Here is a 17155-nt window from a genome sequence, read left to right as displayed (position 1 = left end):
CTTTGAACTAAAATCATCGTGAAGATACCGAGAACAAAAAATAAGGCATTCTTCTGCCATGTAGGCCTCTGCAATGGAGCCTTCGGGTCGACTTCTATTCTTTACATATGACTTCAGTTTACCCAAATACCGCTCTTTCGGATACATCCAACGACCTTGAACAGGCCCCCCAAGCCTTACTTCATCTACAAGATGAAGTGGAAGGTGGACCATTATGTCAAAGAAACTGGGGGGGAATATCTTCTCAAGTAGGCAAAGTATCTCTATGATTTCAGATTCAAGATCGTCAAGATCTTTAGGCTTTAGAACTTTCCTACATAGACCCCTAAAAAAGGATCCTAGCCTAATCAAAGTTGATGCTACTTGCTTAGGCAAGGTATTCTTTACAGCAACTAGGAGCATATAATGAAGCATAAAGTGGGCATCGTGACTCTTGTAACCAGTAACCTTCCTCTCATGGGATTGGACGCATCTGGAGATGTTTGATGCACAACCATCGGGAAACTTAGCACTTTTTATCACACTTCAAAACAAGTCTTTTTCATTAGAAGATAAGGAAAAACAAGCTTTAGAGTATAAACGCTTCCTTCTATTATTAGTTCTCTTTGGATGGAGTTCATTTCTTATACCCATATCTTGTAAATCAAAGCGGGCTGCCACATGGTCTTTAGTCTTTCCTGGGATATCAAGCAAAGTACCAAGCACACTGTCACAGATATTTTTCTCAATGTGCATAACATCAAGATTTTGACGCAAGGTATTAGTTTCCCAATAAGGAAGCTCAAAGAAAATGGATTTCTTCTTCCAAGGAAATTTCTTCCTGCCTTTCTTTTGAGTTTTCCCAAATTTATTTTTAAACCCTTCTAGATCTTTTAATACATCAAAACCCGACAATCTAGTAGGAGGAGGCCTTGTTTCTACATTACCATCAAAAGCTCTTTTATTACGACGCCATGGATGATTTTCTTTCAAAGAGCTACGATGTCCCATGTAACACATTTTCTTATTATACTTAAGGTATTTGGACCAAGTCTTATGATTACAATTCGGGCAAGAAAATTCTCCTTTAGTACTCCATCCCGACAACATTGCATAATCAGGAAAGTCACTGATTGTCCATAACAAGGCTGCCCTTAATGAAAATGTTTCATCTTTCACGGCATCATAAGTGTCAACTCCAACTTCCCATAACTCCTTCAATTCCTCGATTAACGGTTGCAAGTAAACATCTATGTCATACCCTGGAGAAGAAGGACCAGGTATAATCAAAGACATGATATTATACTCAGACTTATTATATAACCAAGGAGACAAATTATAAATGGATAAAACAACTGGCCAAATACTATATGACACACTCATAGTTCTGAACGGGTTGAAACCATCAGTAGTAAGACCAAGCCTTACATTTCGAAAATCACTTGCAAATTGAGGATGCGTAATGTCGAAATTTTTCAAAGCATGTCCATCAGCAGGGTGCCTTAATTTGGCATCTTTCTTACGATCAGTTTCATGCCATGTCATAAGTTCAGTCGTTTTAGAGCACATGAACAACCTTTGTAGACGAGGTTTTAGTGGAAAGTAACGCAAAACTTTTGCAGGAACTCCTTCGTCGGGCAATGCACCTTCCTCTTTTTGTTTCTCATTTAATTTCCACCTAGAAGCTTTACAAACATGGCAAGACTTGTCATTTGCACGCTCTTTCCAATACAACATACAATCATTGGGACACGCATCAATTCGTTTGTAATCAAGTCCAAGGTTCTTCACCATTTTTTTAGCATGATGAAAAGAAGTGTGGAGCTTTGCTGATGGAAATGCAGCACATTGAAGCTTCATCAACTCATCGAAAGAAGAATTGCTCCACCCGTTAAGGCATTTAAGTAGATAAAGTTGCACTGTGTATGAAAGCACTAAAAATTTTTTACAACCTGGATATAATTCCTCTTTTGCATCTTCTAACAGTTTAAAAAACTTTTTAGCACTCTCATCAAGACCCTTGTGAATTCCTTCTGCTTCAGAGGTGGAACCTCCCATAACATCTCTGAATATATCATTAATCATCTCACCCATATTGTCTAATGTGTTTTGATTATCACATTGATGCCCACCTCCCCTTGAAGAAGACCCTGCCGTCAGTCCTTCTCCATGAAAATTCCACACTTTATACCTCTTGTTAAATCTATGAGCAATTAGGTGATCGAAAACCACCTCCCTAGTGAACCAGAATCTGTTAACACACTTCGTACATGGGCATAAAATTTTCGGTTCATCATCTTCCTCAAGGCCCATGGTTGAATTTAGAAATGCTAATTCAAGAAAATTCTCAACTCCTTTAATATATTCTTCAGCATTTTGGGGTGCATCAATCCAATCTTTATTGATATTTGCCATTTTAATACTCTACAACATAAGAAGTTATAAGGAGGATCAACAACTAAGGATTATGTATGTTACCCCACAATAAGTGTTAGCTAAGAGCATTATTATTTCCATTCAAGATTCCAACAAAATGTAAATGGAATAAGTCAATTATATGCCGGCCTTCTTTCCTGGTTCCAGGCCTTTTGTGGCATTAAGTTTCAAATTTTGATGTCTAACAGAAATGTTCACTAATAATATTCTAAACTATTTATGATTATATATTAATTTAGATAATCAAACCAATTAAAGCATAAACATACTTATCTAATTTAATTTGATTTCAAAAAAATAAATCTGTATTTTTCAAACCTAATAAGACTTAGCCTGACAAAATAAGAATTTAAAATAACAAAACTGCAAATATGATAATTCATAATCTAATTCCTTATAGAAGACAAGAAATCAGCATGTATTAATAAAGCAACAAATATCCAGAATCATCCTATTTTTTTTACACATATTGTTGTAACATCAAGTATAAAAGATGAATACAATATACCCTTAGTATCCTCTATTAAATCTAAAAAAAATGGTATTATACGAAATTGGAAATTAGAAATTTCCAGAAATCAAGTACTAAATAGGATGAAGAATAACATATTATCAAACAACACACAAGCTAGTTGAGTCGACTTAGAACTTACTTGTCTTTGTTGCTTCCTCGATCTACCAGAAAATAGATAAGATGATGCCAAACAATATATATTAATTCTCCACTGTCTTGAATACCAGAAAATAGAAATCAAAATCAAATTTGGCAATATTTTGGAGTTTAGAATAACAGAGAGCAATCTTTTGGATTCTTAATTGGGAATTTGTGGGAATTTTATGGGATTGATTTTGTGGAAATTTTGTGGGAATCACGTTAGTCTGATTGATTTTGTGGGAATTTTGTTCTCGGTTTGTTGTGTGACGAATGCTAAACTCTAACGAATTACTTGGAGTTTGTTTTTTTTTTTCCTTTTTTTGTTTTGTTTTTTATTTTAATTTTTTTTTGTCAAGAATCACTAATTTAAGCATGTATTTTGGAAACAATTATCTATTAATTTTTCATAAAATTACCTCATAGTTGTAAAAACTATAACTGACACTACCACTCTAACAATTCCGGCTAGAATCTCCCGTATGTGAGTCCCTCTTTTTACCTTTCCCTCATAAAATCCACCTGAATATACAAAATTACCCTTCATAAGGTAAAAAGTGAAACCCACATGCAGGAGATTCTAGCCGAAATTGTTAGAGTAAATTTTAATAGGTACTTGTTTCCAAAACATGTGCTTTATTGGTAGTTCTTGACAAAATTTCTTTGATTTTATTACATGAACATTGCTATATGTTAGTAATCAAGATGCTAGATGAGATAATTTCCTACTAAGCATTACCTTCAAGCTAATCTGTAATAATAGTAATAATAAAATATTTATTAAAAGAGATTTTGTTTACTTTGTATAAATTAATAAAAGTAATAAAAAAAAGTTACTCTCACAGTTATTAAAAACGAAAGAAAAACTACTATATATGAATGATTAGTAAAACCAATTATTTAATTTTGAGCTTAAATTTTACACTTAATTATCAATTAAATCAATTAAGATTATAATCAATGTATGCTCTAAGTACAAAGTACATTTTTTTATTGTATGATTAGCAATGGTTAGATGAAAAAGTGTGTGATAATCAATGAGTAATTAACTATTAGTTAGAGCTAGAGTTGTGAACTTAGAAATTTTCGTATGAAATTTGGTGACTTAAAATAGCTATAAAAGTATGTTACTCATTTTTTTTATCAACCATCTTAAGTAATATTGAATTGGCAAAATATAATAATAGCTATATAGGCGAGATGACAGATAAAAAACTAATACCTTATTGATAACCACAAACTTATTATTTTGTTCATCCTTCAAAGAAAAAATTATTCATTGTTAATGAAATAAAATAGTACATGCAAAAATTAATTGTGTTTAAGTTTTAAAAAATAAGAAATATAGACAATGATAAGTTTGGAAAAAAATAAGTTGGGTTAACCTCAAGTACGCTCAATAGAGATTAGAATAATCAATTTATAGGTCTATGTTGAGTCTAGTTGAGTTCATATTTGTCAAATTGAAATCAGATTGAGTTTAATTCAGGTCAAATCAGTATCAAAGAGATTTTAACTCATGAAAATCACGAGTTAAATGACTTATGTGTAAAAGAACAATGGATAAGTAATTGTATTTTAAGCATCATGACTTATAAGCATGATAAAACAATTTGACTGTCACATAACTATAAAACTTAATGGCCTGGTAAAAGTGTCTATGTTTCTTTTGTATCTATACAATTTGACTTTCGTATTTGTATAAATTTAAACCTTGACATAAAAACTTTGTTAAACATTATTACAAATAACTTCATACTGTTCATTTTTTTTTACTTACTTTAATTAGTAAAAATAAGGTTGCATAAGTTTAGGTTAGGGTTGATTGGTGTATATATATAATACAAAATAAGCTCATATGATAATTTTGACAAGTTCAGATAAGAGCTAAAGGCTGATAAGTGACTATGCAATTAATTATAGTTTATCAATAAACTAAGTTATGTACTTTAATTAAAAAATAGTATTCTTACCATAATGAAGGATTGTATCCAAATAATGACATTTGCTTTACATAAATCTAAATTAAAATTTCTAAAATATTATATTGCTCATTATAACTATTATATGTGGTTATATACTTCATAATTGAATAATTGGTGCGTCGAGTCCTTATATTTTTATACCATTTCTATAATTTGGTTTTCACTATAACTATTTAACAACCGTGCGTCTTGCACGGGGTTTAATCTAATAATTTATAGGATGACATAATCTTATAAATTACTTTAAATATTAAAACATAATTACATAATCATATTGGGCATTATTTGATTCATCTCAATGAATAGTTTATTAATATTCAATCATTATATGTGTTACTAATATGCAATGAAAGTTATTTTTAGTCATGGTAGTGCATAGTCTAAGTGAGACGAACATTGAAAGGAACTGAGGGAGTATCTATGTGAAAATATTATTTTTTCTTTGTATTTTTTTTTATGATAATAGTTAAAAATAATGATAGGAAACCAATCAATTATGGACAACATAAATTTATTTTTTTGACAAAGTGAAAATTTAGAGATGTCAATTCGAGTGTTTGGGTCGGATTTGTTGAGCTTGGGTCGAGTCGGGTCTAATTTCAAACTTGAGTTATACTAAATTATTTAGTCCATGCGAGTCAAAGTTTGATCCAATTGAGGTTTTTTTTTTGAGTTGATTTCAGATTGAAACACATTTTGACACCTTTAAGTGAATACTCCGTATATAGCTAGCCTATCCACCTATGTAGTGAATTGGTGAACACTTTTTATTTATTTATTTGTATTTTTATGAGAAAGATTAAAAGAGGGGGAGCAATATCATAAAGTTAACAAAGACCCCTACAACATGTCAGGCTAAAACAATAACCAACATCAAAGAAACAAGTTCAGAGGCTCAGAGCAACGAAACCAGATGAACCTTTTCCAAAATAAAAAAATAAAAAAAATAAAAACCCCCATGATCTCCATAACTCCATTTCTTGATCTCCATAACCTCCAAAAGAGCGCGCAAATGGGAATTTTTTTTGGCTCCAAAATTTTCCCAAGAATCAGTTTCATTGTTTTTCATTTCTTGATCTGCTTGCTTTCTACTCTCTGCTCAGGTTAGGGGTTAAATAATCTCAAATTTGTTTTGCAATTAATTTGTTGGCTTGCTCTCTACTCACACTTTAATTTGCTTTCAAGATTGTCTAGTTAGATTTGATGCCGGCGAAATCGTCATTTATCTCGGAATTCCAGTTGTAAGTAACCATATTCCCTTTTACTACTTAATATGGGTTAATTTTGATGTTGGGTTGATTTTGATGACTGATATATATTATTTGTTTAAGCTTTAATTATAAATTATCATCCTTAAATTGCAATATGACAGAAAGCTTGAATGATATTATGCTTTGTTGGGAATGACAATTGGATATCGTATAAGACCCATAGTTGTGTTAAGGTCTGATTGTTGTTTCATTAACCCACTTGTATAATAATGGTATCCATTTGTTGCGTAAACAACACAATCACTTAAACATTTGTCTGAACCCTTGACCAATTTAGTAGGCTAATTTTTCCCTCATTTGTCCTCTTTTTTTACCCTATACCTCTGATATCCCTGTTTACACTTTTCCTTTCCTGTCATGTTTTTCAACTTCCATTTGAATTTCTGGAATCAAGCAAGTTTTCTTTGATGAATGGTTTGAGCTAAATAGATGACTGCGATAATAAATAAGATGAACACAGCATAAAGACATGGACACACTGTCTTTCACATTATATGGTTTAGTTAGCTAAACAAAATCTTTTATTGCATGAAAGCAGTAGGGTCAGAATAAGGGACTACTTTAAAGATTTGATTATGGGCCTTCCTACTTAGCAAACCTTATGTTCCTGTCAACTAGAGTCCCATTTCTTTCTAGTGTCATGTTTTTTGAAGCAATTGAAAGAGAAAAGGAGTCCTCAGAGGTGTTAATGCTGAAACTGTAACAAGGAACATCTAGAACGCTTGTCATGGAAGTCCTGGTAGTAAAGATATCAGGGTATCTTCAAGATGTTTAATATATGCATTTCTTATAAGACTAATTCATCCCTATGTTAGAGCGTATGAATTTGATCATCAAAATCGAATGACTAGTGTAGTAATATTTGCAGTATAGCATGTTTCTAATACTTTCGAAAAGGTTCCTACTACATACAGATTTCCAAGGTGGTTTCAGGCTTGAAATCATTCTTTCTAATGATTTTGTTTACTATTTCTTTATACTTTTCCCTTGGCAGGGGAGACCATTGATGGGCGTTAGAACGGTCGTACATTCCACACTCAATAAAACACATTTATTAACAAACACCTTACAAACCAAGAAAATGACAAGTAACAGTTCGGTCCACAAGGAACGGGATATGATTGCCAAAGATCTTTACACTTAAGCTAATTCGAAGTCAATTGGTGAATTGAGGTTCATCAAGAAGACAAACAAACTATGGTTCTAAATCAATGAATTAAAGATACTAGGGAATGAGATCCACTCAACCAAGGCAAATAGGCAAACGGGGAGTAAAATAGACAAGATATAGCAAGGACTATATGTAAAATCAACCTCATGCAATTAGAAAACAACTCACACTACTAAACTTAGATTCCTCATTAGTTTAGAAATAGATGATACATAATCAAATTACAATAAGTAATGACGTACTCAATTTACACTTCCATGTCAAATTAGGCATATCATACTATCAAGCTCCTTAGTCAAGGGTAGCTAAACCTATCATGAGGAACTAACAAGCAATCTCATATAATCAATTTAATTGCAATACAAACATCAATGCTTCTCCCACATTTGCATAGTTAACCCAAAAGGTCGAGCTTCACCCAACCCCTAGCAAGAAGACTACTCACAACTCATGTTTATCAACATGCAATCAAGAATTAGGGTTCTAAATACTTCAATAATTGGGGAAAAGTGGTTAACAATTGAAATAACTATCATCCAATAACAAATTACCAAGAACTAAGAAGATTTAAATGACATGCAAATACCAAATAAAATATGAAATTAAGAGGAAAAAGGTTGGAGAAATTACTAATTGAAGCTTCAAATGTTGAATACAAATTGCCAAACTTTGAGAATAATTCTTGAATTTCACTAATACAATGGTTTGATTTGATGAAAACTAAGCTAAATTAATCCTAAGGAATGTTTCAAACTAAGAGAGGTTTCTGAAAACTAGGCTACTGTACCCCTTCTCTAAATGAGCTAAAGGGGAAGTATTTATACTCCCCGAAACACATAGGGAAATCCATCAAAAGAAAACGGATTCCCAGCGAGGAGCGCCCGCTCCACAATGAGGAGCGCCCGCTCCTAAGCTGGGAGCGCCCGCTCCTTTCGGCTGCACGCCCTCTGCAGAATGCTTCAATGAAGGATCAGATTTGAAAGTGTCAGGGAGGAGCGTCCGCTCCTCACATGACTCACGCCCGCTCCCCTGTTCCAGCAGCATGGGCAAATTCAATCTTCAAAGGGAGTAGCGCCCGTTCCTGGTGAGGTGCACGCCCGCTCCTAACAGCACCTGAACTTGGGCAGAATGTGGCTAGAGTCGAGGAGCGCCCGCTCCATGAGAGGTGCACGCCCGCTCCCCTGGAGCGCCCTCTCCAATCTTCAATCCTCTTGTCTTAAACACGATTCATGCACCGAAAGCCTGCCTAATTGAGTCCATAGACCTGCAAAACATGGACAAAAACAAACCAAGAGGGGGGGAAAGCCGAGACAAAACATTTTCATTCAAAATTGGGTTAGAAAGAGGGGAAATGATCGCAAAATCGGGTTTAAATTTACACAATAAGTGGTCAAATAAACCCCTCATCAAATCCCCCCAAGCTAGCCAAATGCTTGTCCTCAAGCAATTCACATTGCCCAAAAACAAACCCAAAGATCAATTTGCTCAAAGAAAAGCACATGCATAGATATGAGAATCCTTAAGCAATAAAACTCGAGCATGAGGTATATGCCTAAGATCAACCACGGTCATGACTAGCCAAGGTCTAGCTAACCTTCCCGAATGTACTCAACTTTGGTCCATTCAACCAATCTTACCGCGTCCCCAACACAAAGTTCAAATTCCCTCTAATGGTAATGTCTCATGACTCCTCGAAGGAGCCGAAAGAAAAATAGACCAAAGAAGGTTTAGAGCACTCGACATCTCAATGATAAATACCCTCTCCATATGCTTGTGAACCAACTCCCTCCACCGTCTATGGCTTCAACTATTCTACTAACATTACAAGACTCAAGGAATACGACACAAAGTTAAGGCATAGAGAAAACTAGAAGTGCTTTGCAATTAAAGTCAAGCTAAGATATATAGCACTAAGAGCAAACCTAAAGAGGTTTCTAACTTTGACCCAAAATACAAACTATGAATAAACTTGAAACAAAAACGCACCCCCAAGCTTGTTTAATCGCTAGGTTGGTGGCTATTCATCACTTCTTTCCTTTTTTTTTTTTTTTTCAAACTTGGGCATTTACATCACAAACTATTATTTATAACAACTTAAAGATTGAACTAAGGAAACAAGAATGACATGCCTTAACTTTGTGCGAATGAACAATACATAACAACTTCATATTACTAAGAGTAGTTTAGGCTGCGATCTTGGGAGTCAGGACTCAAGTTCTCGATCTAGGTACTAAATCAAAGAGGATCCTTGCCACTCATTCAAAATGTAGTAGGCTTGAAAAAAAAATATTACAACCTCACTTTTGGGAACAATGTGGGATCTATTACTACCTTTCGGGGTTCAAATTCCTTTGATATGGGAGACTCCATCTTACCACAAACCTAGACTTTAAGTTTCGCACATTCGGGAAAGTTATTCTCACACTAGCCTAAACTAACCAATTCTATGTTCCACCAAGGGCATCTAAACCATGCTCGAAATTTTATTACGAAAAGAAAACAAACATCCACCACATACAATTCAATATCATCATTGCAAACCGATCAAAGGCAAACAAAATCCTTTTTTTTTTTTTTTTTTTTTTTTTTGGAAAAAGGTTGAAAATGGGGGAAAGAGAAACTAATTAAAGAATTTGGATATTAGGGATTTGGATATTAGGGAATTTGGATGTTAGAGGGGTTAGAGGATAAGAAAAAGAAATTTGGATATTAAGGGAAATCATCATCAAAATTCATCATCAAGCAAGACCAAGAACAATGCCAATCAACCATGATACCAACCAACAATCAAACCAACCAAAGCATGATCATATCAAAGCCATAGATAAGATGCTCCAAGTAGCACACACATAAAGAGAAGTGAGACAAAAACATCAATATGCAATTTTTCTAGCCTAGGCATGCCATAAAAACGTGAAAAGGGTAACAGCCAACCTAAAATAGGCATGCAAACTAGAACATAATACCTTATGAATCCTACCACAAGTCCCAAAGGCTAGACTAAGCCTTTCATGCCAAACATTCCACATACAATCTCAAATTTCTCCATACATAGCACAAAAGGCATCACAAGAAAGCACATTTCCTACCAAAACCGAAAACTACCCTAGACACAAAGACCCCAAGACTTCCCCCAAGCTAGACATTTGATTACCGTTCCCACGATAGATGGACACAATGAGAAACATCTCCCCCCCAAGCTAGAACTCGACACCGGCCTCGGTGTTACACATGATGGGAAAAGAAGAGAAGGGAACGGCAAAAACAAATGTCTAAAGGCTACTCCCGATCATCCTCCCTAGGCGGTGATGGCATGTAGTTATAGTTAAGGTCTACATCGCCGGAAAAGGAAGGTTGATCCACGTATGGAGGAAGATCATAGTTGGGGCTACTACGATAGTGACCGTAGTCCGGTGCATTACTAGTGCCCCACCCACCATCATACCCGGGTGGAAACCCGAAGTATCCCCTTAAGGGGTGGTTATCGATTTCCTCGGGAGTCATATTACCACATGTCTCGGGGACGTGGTAATAAGAAGGGTCCCCCCTAAAATCACAACCCCCGGGTTGTGTATAATCGTAGGGAGGGAAGGATCGTAGCTCCGAAACGGAGCTCCGAGGTCCTTGCCAATAAGAGTAGGTGGGTTGGTTGTTGTTCCAACCCGCAACCAGCCCCTCTTGAACGGGGCGGTTAGGATAGTTGACATAGGGGAGAAAGTCTCCCCTCTCAACTTGGCTTTGATATGTCATTTGAGACACATAACTTTGATATTCATTTTCTTGGAGGATTCTTTGGTTGGAAAGATTTAGGCGGTGAAAAGCCGATTCAAGGTCGAAGGAGGAAGAAGAAGAAGAAGAAGAGGAGCCGCCGAAAAACCTAGGAGCGGTAGAAATACTATGGCGACGAGGTTGAGATGGTTGGTCAGGGTTGGGAACATTTGCGGGGAGTGGCTCAATTGGCACTTGCCAAGTGTTCCCCACGGTGTTCATTACCGCCGCATTAGGGAGAAAGCAACGGTGCTTACCCTTGACCAACCAAGAGTATGAGGTGACATTGCCACGGATCTGCACAAGCATTTGCATTGAGGCAAGTCTGGCAAGGTCAAGGACATTGGACCCGTTCACCGGGGTTAATTGCTCAACCCAAAGCCTTGGCAATTATTGTGATCATGCCACCACATTTTATCTCCCCTCTGAACTCCGTACTCCTCTTAATCTCAAGGCACCTTTGGATAAACAAGTATCCCATGTTCACATTACCCTCAAGGTCCCCCTCAAATCGGGAAGCTATAAAGAGGCATTTGATCTCCTCTTTTGTTAGCTTCCCGAGATCTTGTTTCGAGAAACAAGCGTACCCCATAATTCTCATGAATATACGGAGTACGGGGTGGACAATGTGGCCAGCGTGGCTAGACCGGGTGGTGAAATTAGGATACTCCGCGATAGTATTCCACCAATTTTGCTCTTCGTAGCTAGAAAGGTAGAAACTATCGGGGTTGTCTATTTGATTATACACGGGCCACTCAAATATTTCATTGAGGCGAGTTAAGGTTAGAGTCTTTTCTTGATTGAAAAGTCTAAACTTAATTTCGCACTCAAGAGGCTCTCCCTCACCATTGATTCGGCGCATGGCTAAGGTTGAAAGGAACTCGAGAGTGATCGATTCGTAGGTTAGCTCCCTCTTCTTGAGGTAGTTTAACCATCCGAAATTATCGGCCACCCGCCGAATTCCTTCATCTATCCCTAAAAGATGGCAAGTTGATTGGTCGTAAAATCTTGTTGGAAGGATTTTTCGTTTTGAAAGCTCGGAGTGATACTTTTTAAATTTTTCGGGGATTCTAATGGGAGGAGGAGCATTGTCTTGGTTTTGAGTTTGGGTTTGGTTTTGGTTTTCGGATATTTGGATGCTGGAAGTCTTTCTTTTCTTTCCTCCCGCACCTCCAAATAATCTTAGCACCATCTTGACAAATTTGGAAAAAGGAGTAAAGAGGGTTCACTCAAAACTCCTCACACAAACACAAAAATTCAATAAACACAACCTCCTTAACTTCAAATCCCCCAAATCAATCCAAGGTACCTGCTCACAATTCAATAATAATTCCACGCAACCAACCAACAATGTTAACACAACAATTCTCACACAAAAATTCACAAATCCACAAATTATAATTAATTTTTCATGCACAAGCCATTCCCTTACTCCACAATTATCCACAAAAATCAACAATTTAATTATCAAAGGCAAGAAAATTTGTTTAAATCACCTAATCATGCAACTAATTACACAACAATCATGAAATAAACAAATTGAGAGAAATATTGAAGAAAAACCCTTAGGTTTAAGAGGGAAAGTGAAGTAAGGAAGAAAATTATACCACTTAGAGTATGAAAATACTCTAAAATCCTCCAATTTACCCAAATTCCTCCTTTACTAGCAAGCTTGCCCCTTTCCCTATTGATTTTCTTCAATTCCCACTTGTGGGTCTTCGAAATTTTTGCCCAAATTTTTGTAAAATTATGGTTTTTGGAGAGAGAATTTGATGTAGATTAAGAATTTGTGAATTTCGGTTGAAGAAAGTTGAGATTTGATAATGAAAATGAAGAGAGAAGTTGGAGAATATGAGGTTTTTAGAGAGGGAAGTAGATGGGAAGGAGGAGAGAGAGTATGAATGTTTGAATGAGAGGTGAGAAATGATGGGTAAAGTGATTAAAAGAGAGATAAGTTCCCTTTTTTTTTTACCCGGACAGGTAGGAGCGGGCGTGCAGAAGGGTAGGAGCGCCCGCTCCTAACTGAGAAAGAGTTTCTGCCTGTTTTAAAACCGTGTTGGAGCGGGCGTGCTGAGATGTTGGAGCACCCGCTCCAAGCCGAAGTTGAGAATCTGACTTTCTGACCCAGCAAGGAGCGGGCGTGCAGGTGAGTTGGAGCGCCCTCTCCTTAAATCAATTTTGGCTACGGCATTTGACAGGAGCGGGCGTGCAATGATAGTGGAACGCCCGCTCTAATTCTATGTTGGAAACCTGTTTGCTAACACAGACAGGAGCGGGCGTGCAGTTGAGTTGGAGCGCCCGCTCCTACCAGTCTTGAAGCATACTGTTTCGTACATTGAGCTTGGAGCGGGCTTGCAGTTGTGTTGGAGCGCCCGCTCCTAGCTGTTGACAGCTTCCTGTTTTGTTTTCTTCGGCTCTTTTTGCTTCAAGCACCTATATCAAAACCACAAGAACAAAATTCAACAATATTGGCCAAAATCAGATATTCCCAACACTCATATTCTTTTCTTCTCTCATTCATTGTTTTATTTTTCACTCCTTTTATTTTCTTGACTCTCTCTTCTCTCTCTTTTTTTTTCTTTTTTTTTTACTCGGTTTGCCTCCCGGAAGCGCTTCTTTAACGTCAATAGCTTGACGACCTCCACACTCAGGAGGTAAGATTACATTAAGTTGATTCTAAAACACCCACATGAGCACCCTCGTAGTAAAGCTTGAGGCGATGCCCATTCACCTTGAAAGATCTCTTGCCGTCCATATCCCAAACTTCCACGGCTCCATGAGGAAACACTTCCTTGACAACAAAAGGTCCACTCCACCTTGATAAAAGTTTCTCGGGAAACAATTTCATCCTAGAATTGTAGAGGAGTACCTTATCGCCTTTTAGAAATGCTTTCTTTTCAATGTTCCGGTCGTGGCAATCCTTAGTGTGATTCTTATAGTTGCTAGCACACTCATAGGCTTCCAACCTTAGCTCTTCAAGCTCATGCAAATCAAGCCATCTTTTCTCTCCCGCGATAGCCAAGTCGAAATTAATCTTCTTGATCGCCCATTGGGTTCGGTGCTCAAGCTCCACCGGTAGATGACAAGATTTTCCATACACTAGACGATATGGAGTTGTGCCTATTGTGGTCTTGTACGCCGTTCTATATGCCCATAGAGCGTCATCAAGCTTTTCTGACCAATCCTTCCTGTTCTTAGAAACCGTCTTCTCGAGGATTAGCTTTATTTGACGGTTAGACACTTCCGCTTGTCCACTTGTTTGTGGATGATAGGTAAGGCCGAATCTTTGGTGGACCCCGTGCTTTTTTAGCATCTTTTGAAAAGCACTATGAACAAAATGTGAACCATTGTCACTCACCACCGCCCTTGGAATACCGAATCTTGGAAATATGACTTTTTTGAACATCTTCATGACAACCTTGTGGTCATTAGTTGGGGAGGCAATGGCTTCCACCCATTTTGATACATAGTCGACCGCCACAAGGATGTATTGATTCCAATGAGAATTTGGGAATGGCCCCATGAAATCCATACCCCATACATCAAATACCTCAAGCTTAAGAATCGGTTGTTGGGGCATCTCATTGCGCTTGGATATGTTTCCGGTTCGTTGACACAGGTCACAAGTCTTCACAAATCCCCAAGCGTCCTTGAAGATGTGAGGCCACCACAAACCGCTATGCAAGATTTTCAATGCAGTTTTGTTGGCTCCCATATGCCCTCCACATGGATCGGAATGGCACATCTTGAGCACTCCTTGCACTTGTTCATCCGAGACACACCTACGGAGCAAACCATCTACTCCTCGTTTGTAGAGAATGGGATCATCCCATACATAATGTCTTGCTTCCCTTTTTAGCTTCTTCCTTTGATTCTTGGAGAAATCGGGTGGGCATTCTCCACAAGCCAAGTAGTTTACCAAGTCGGCGAACCAAGGAAGCTCCTTTTCATTCAAGATGTAAAGCATATCATCTCTCAATTCATCACATATAGGGATTTCACCATCACTAGCTTGCACATTCTCTAGTCGGGAAAGATGGTCCGCAACCACATTCTCGGCCCCCTTTTTATCACGGATTTCAACATCAAATTGTTGGAGAGATAGGACCCACCGAAGAAGACGTGGCTTGGATTCTTTCTTTGCAATAAGGTACCTACTGGCTGCGTGATCGGTATAAACAATAGTTTTGGAACCAATGAGGTAGTTCCAAAACTTCTCAAAAGCATGAACCACGGCAAGAAACTCTTTCTCCGTTGTGGTTTAGTTCCGTTGAGCTTCATTCAAGGTCTTAGACATGTAGTAAATCACGTGAAGCCTCTTCTCTACCCTTTGCCCCAATACTCCTCCAATCGCAACATCACTTGCATCGCACATAAGTTCAAATGGCAAATCCCATCTTGGCCCTTGCACAATTGGAGTTGAGATTAAAGCCTCCTTTAATTTGTTGAAAGCTTGGAGACACTCTTCATCAAAAAATAAAGATGGCATCTTTTTGAAGAAGAGCATTTAGGGGTCTAGAAATTTGTGAGAAATCCTTGATGAATCTCCTATAGAACCCGGCATGCCCCAAAAATGACCTTACTCCTCTCACATTGATAGGTGGAGGAAGCTTTTCTATCACTTCAACTTTGGCCTTGTCAACCTCAATCCCTTTGCTTGAAATCTTGTGACCAAGGACAATTCCCTCTTCCGCCATAAAGTGGCATTTCTCCCAATTCAAAACCAAATTGACCTTCTCACATCTTGTCAAGCACTTGCCCAAGTTGGACAAACAATCCTCGAACGAAAGGCCCCCTACCGAGAAATCATCCATGAAAACTTCCATTTCGGCTTCAAGCATGTCCCCAAAAATACTCATCATGCATCTTTGGAAGGTTGTCGGTGCGTTGCAAAGCCCGAAGGGCATCCTCCTATATGCAAAAGTTCCATAGGGACAAGTAAAAGTTGTTTTCTCTTGGTCATCCGGGTTTATAGGGATTTGAAAGAAACCCGAATAACCATCAAGAAAGCAATAATACTTGTGCTTGGTTAGTCTTTCAAGCATTTGGTCGATAAAAGGGAGAGGAAAATGATCCTTTTTGGTGGATGCATTTAGACGTCTATAGTCTATGCACATCCTCCAACCGGTCACCGTTCTAGTTGAAATGAGATTACCATTCTCATTTTCAACTACAGTCATTCCTCCCTTTTTAGGGACCACATGAACGGGGGAAACCCATCTAGAACTCGAAATGGGGAAGATGATGCCGGCATCAAGGAGTTTGGTGATTTCTTTCTTCACCACCTCCCCCATTTGAGGATTGAGTTTCCTTTGCCTCTCAATGGAAGGCTTAGCACCCTACTCAAGTGTTATGTGGTGCATACATAAAGCGGGGCTAATACCTTTGAGGTTATCTATGGTATAGCCTAAAGCACCTTGGTGATCTCTCAAAACACCACATAACATTTGAGTTTGGCACTCGTTCAAAGAAGAATTCACAATAACCGGAAAAGTTGAATTGGGGCCCAAAAACTCATACCTTAGGTGTGATGGTAGAGGTTTCAACTCTACCATTGGAACACCCTTACCTTCTCTTGAGGTAGCTACTTCTAATGCATCATGTGTTGTGATTCCCATGCACACTTGCTCATTGCTTGATTCCGTACTTCCTTCAAGCATCTCTTCATACAATGCCATCTCTTTGCTTTGTTCACCTATCTTTTCCTTGTTCAAAAGGACATTCTCAAGGGCATCGTTAGTAGTGAGCAAGTGCTCATGCATAGAAGTTACAATAGAATCAATAGTATCAATCATCATGCAATTATCAAGACTAGAGCTTGGATATTTCATGCTCTCATTCAAGTCAAATTCTATCACCTCATCTCCTACTTTTAGTGAAATTTTAGCACTTT

The 17155-nt window shown here is 37.6% G+C and overlaps 1 protein-coding gene across 1 annotated transcript; it reads right to left on the bottom strand.

Moving 5' to 3' along the window:
• Positions 1-525: 525 nt before the first annotated feature.
• On the bottom strand, positions 526-2394 carry LOC110734887. Its single transcript, XM_021915015.1, has one exon. The coding sequence runs from the start codon at positions 2392-2394 to the stop codon at positions 526-528; it is 1869 nt and encodes a 622-aa protein (XP_021770707.1).
• Positions 2395-17155: the final 14761 nt, after the last annotated feature.

The sequence above is a fragment of the Chenopodium quinoa genome, unplaced genomic scaffold (assembly GCF_001683475.1).
Source record: "Chenopodium quinoa cultivar QQ74 unplaced genomic scaffold, ASM168347v1, whole genome shotgun sequence".
Classification (NCBI taxonomy): domain Eukaryota; kingdom Viridiplantae; phylum Streptophyta; class Magnoliopsida; order Caryophyllales; family Amaranthaceae; genus Chenopodium; species Chenopodium quinoa.
This window is presented reverse-complemented; position numbering and strand designations above follow the sequence as displayed.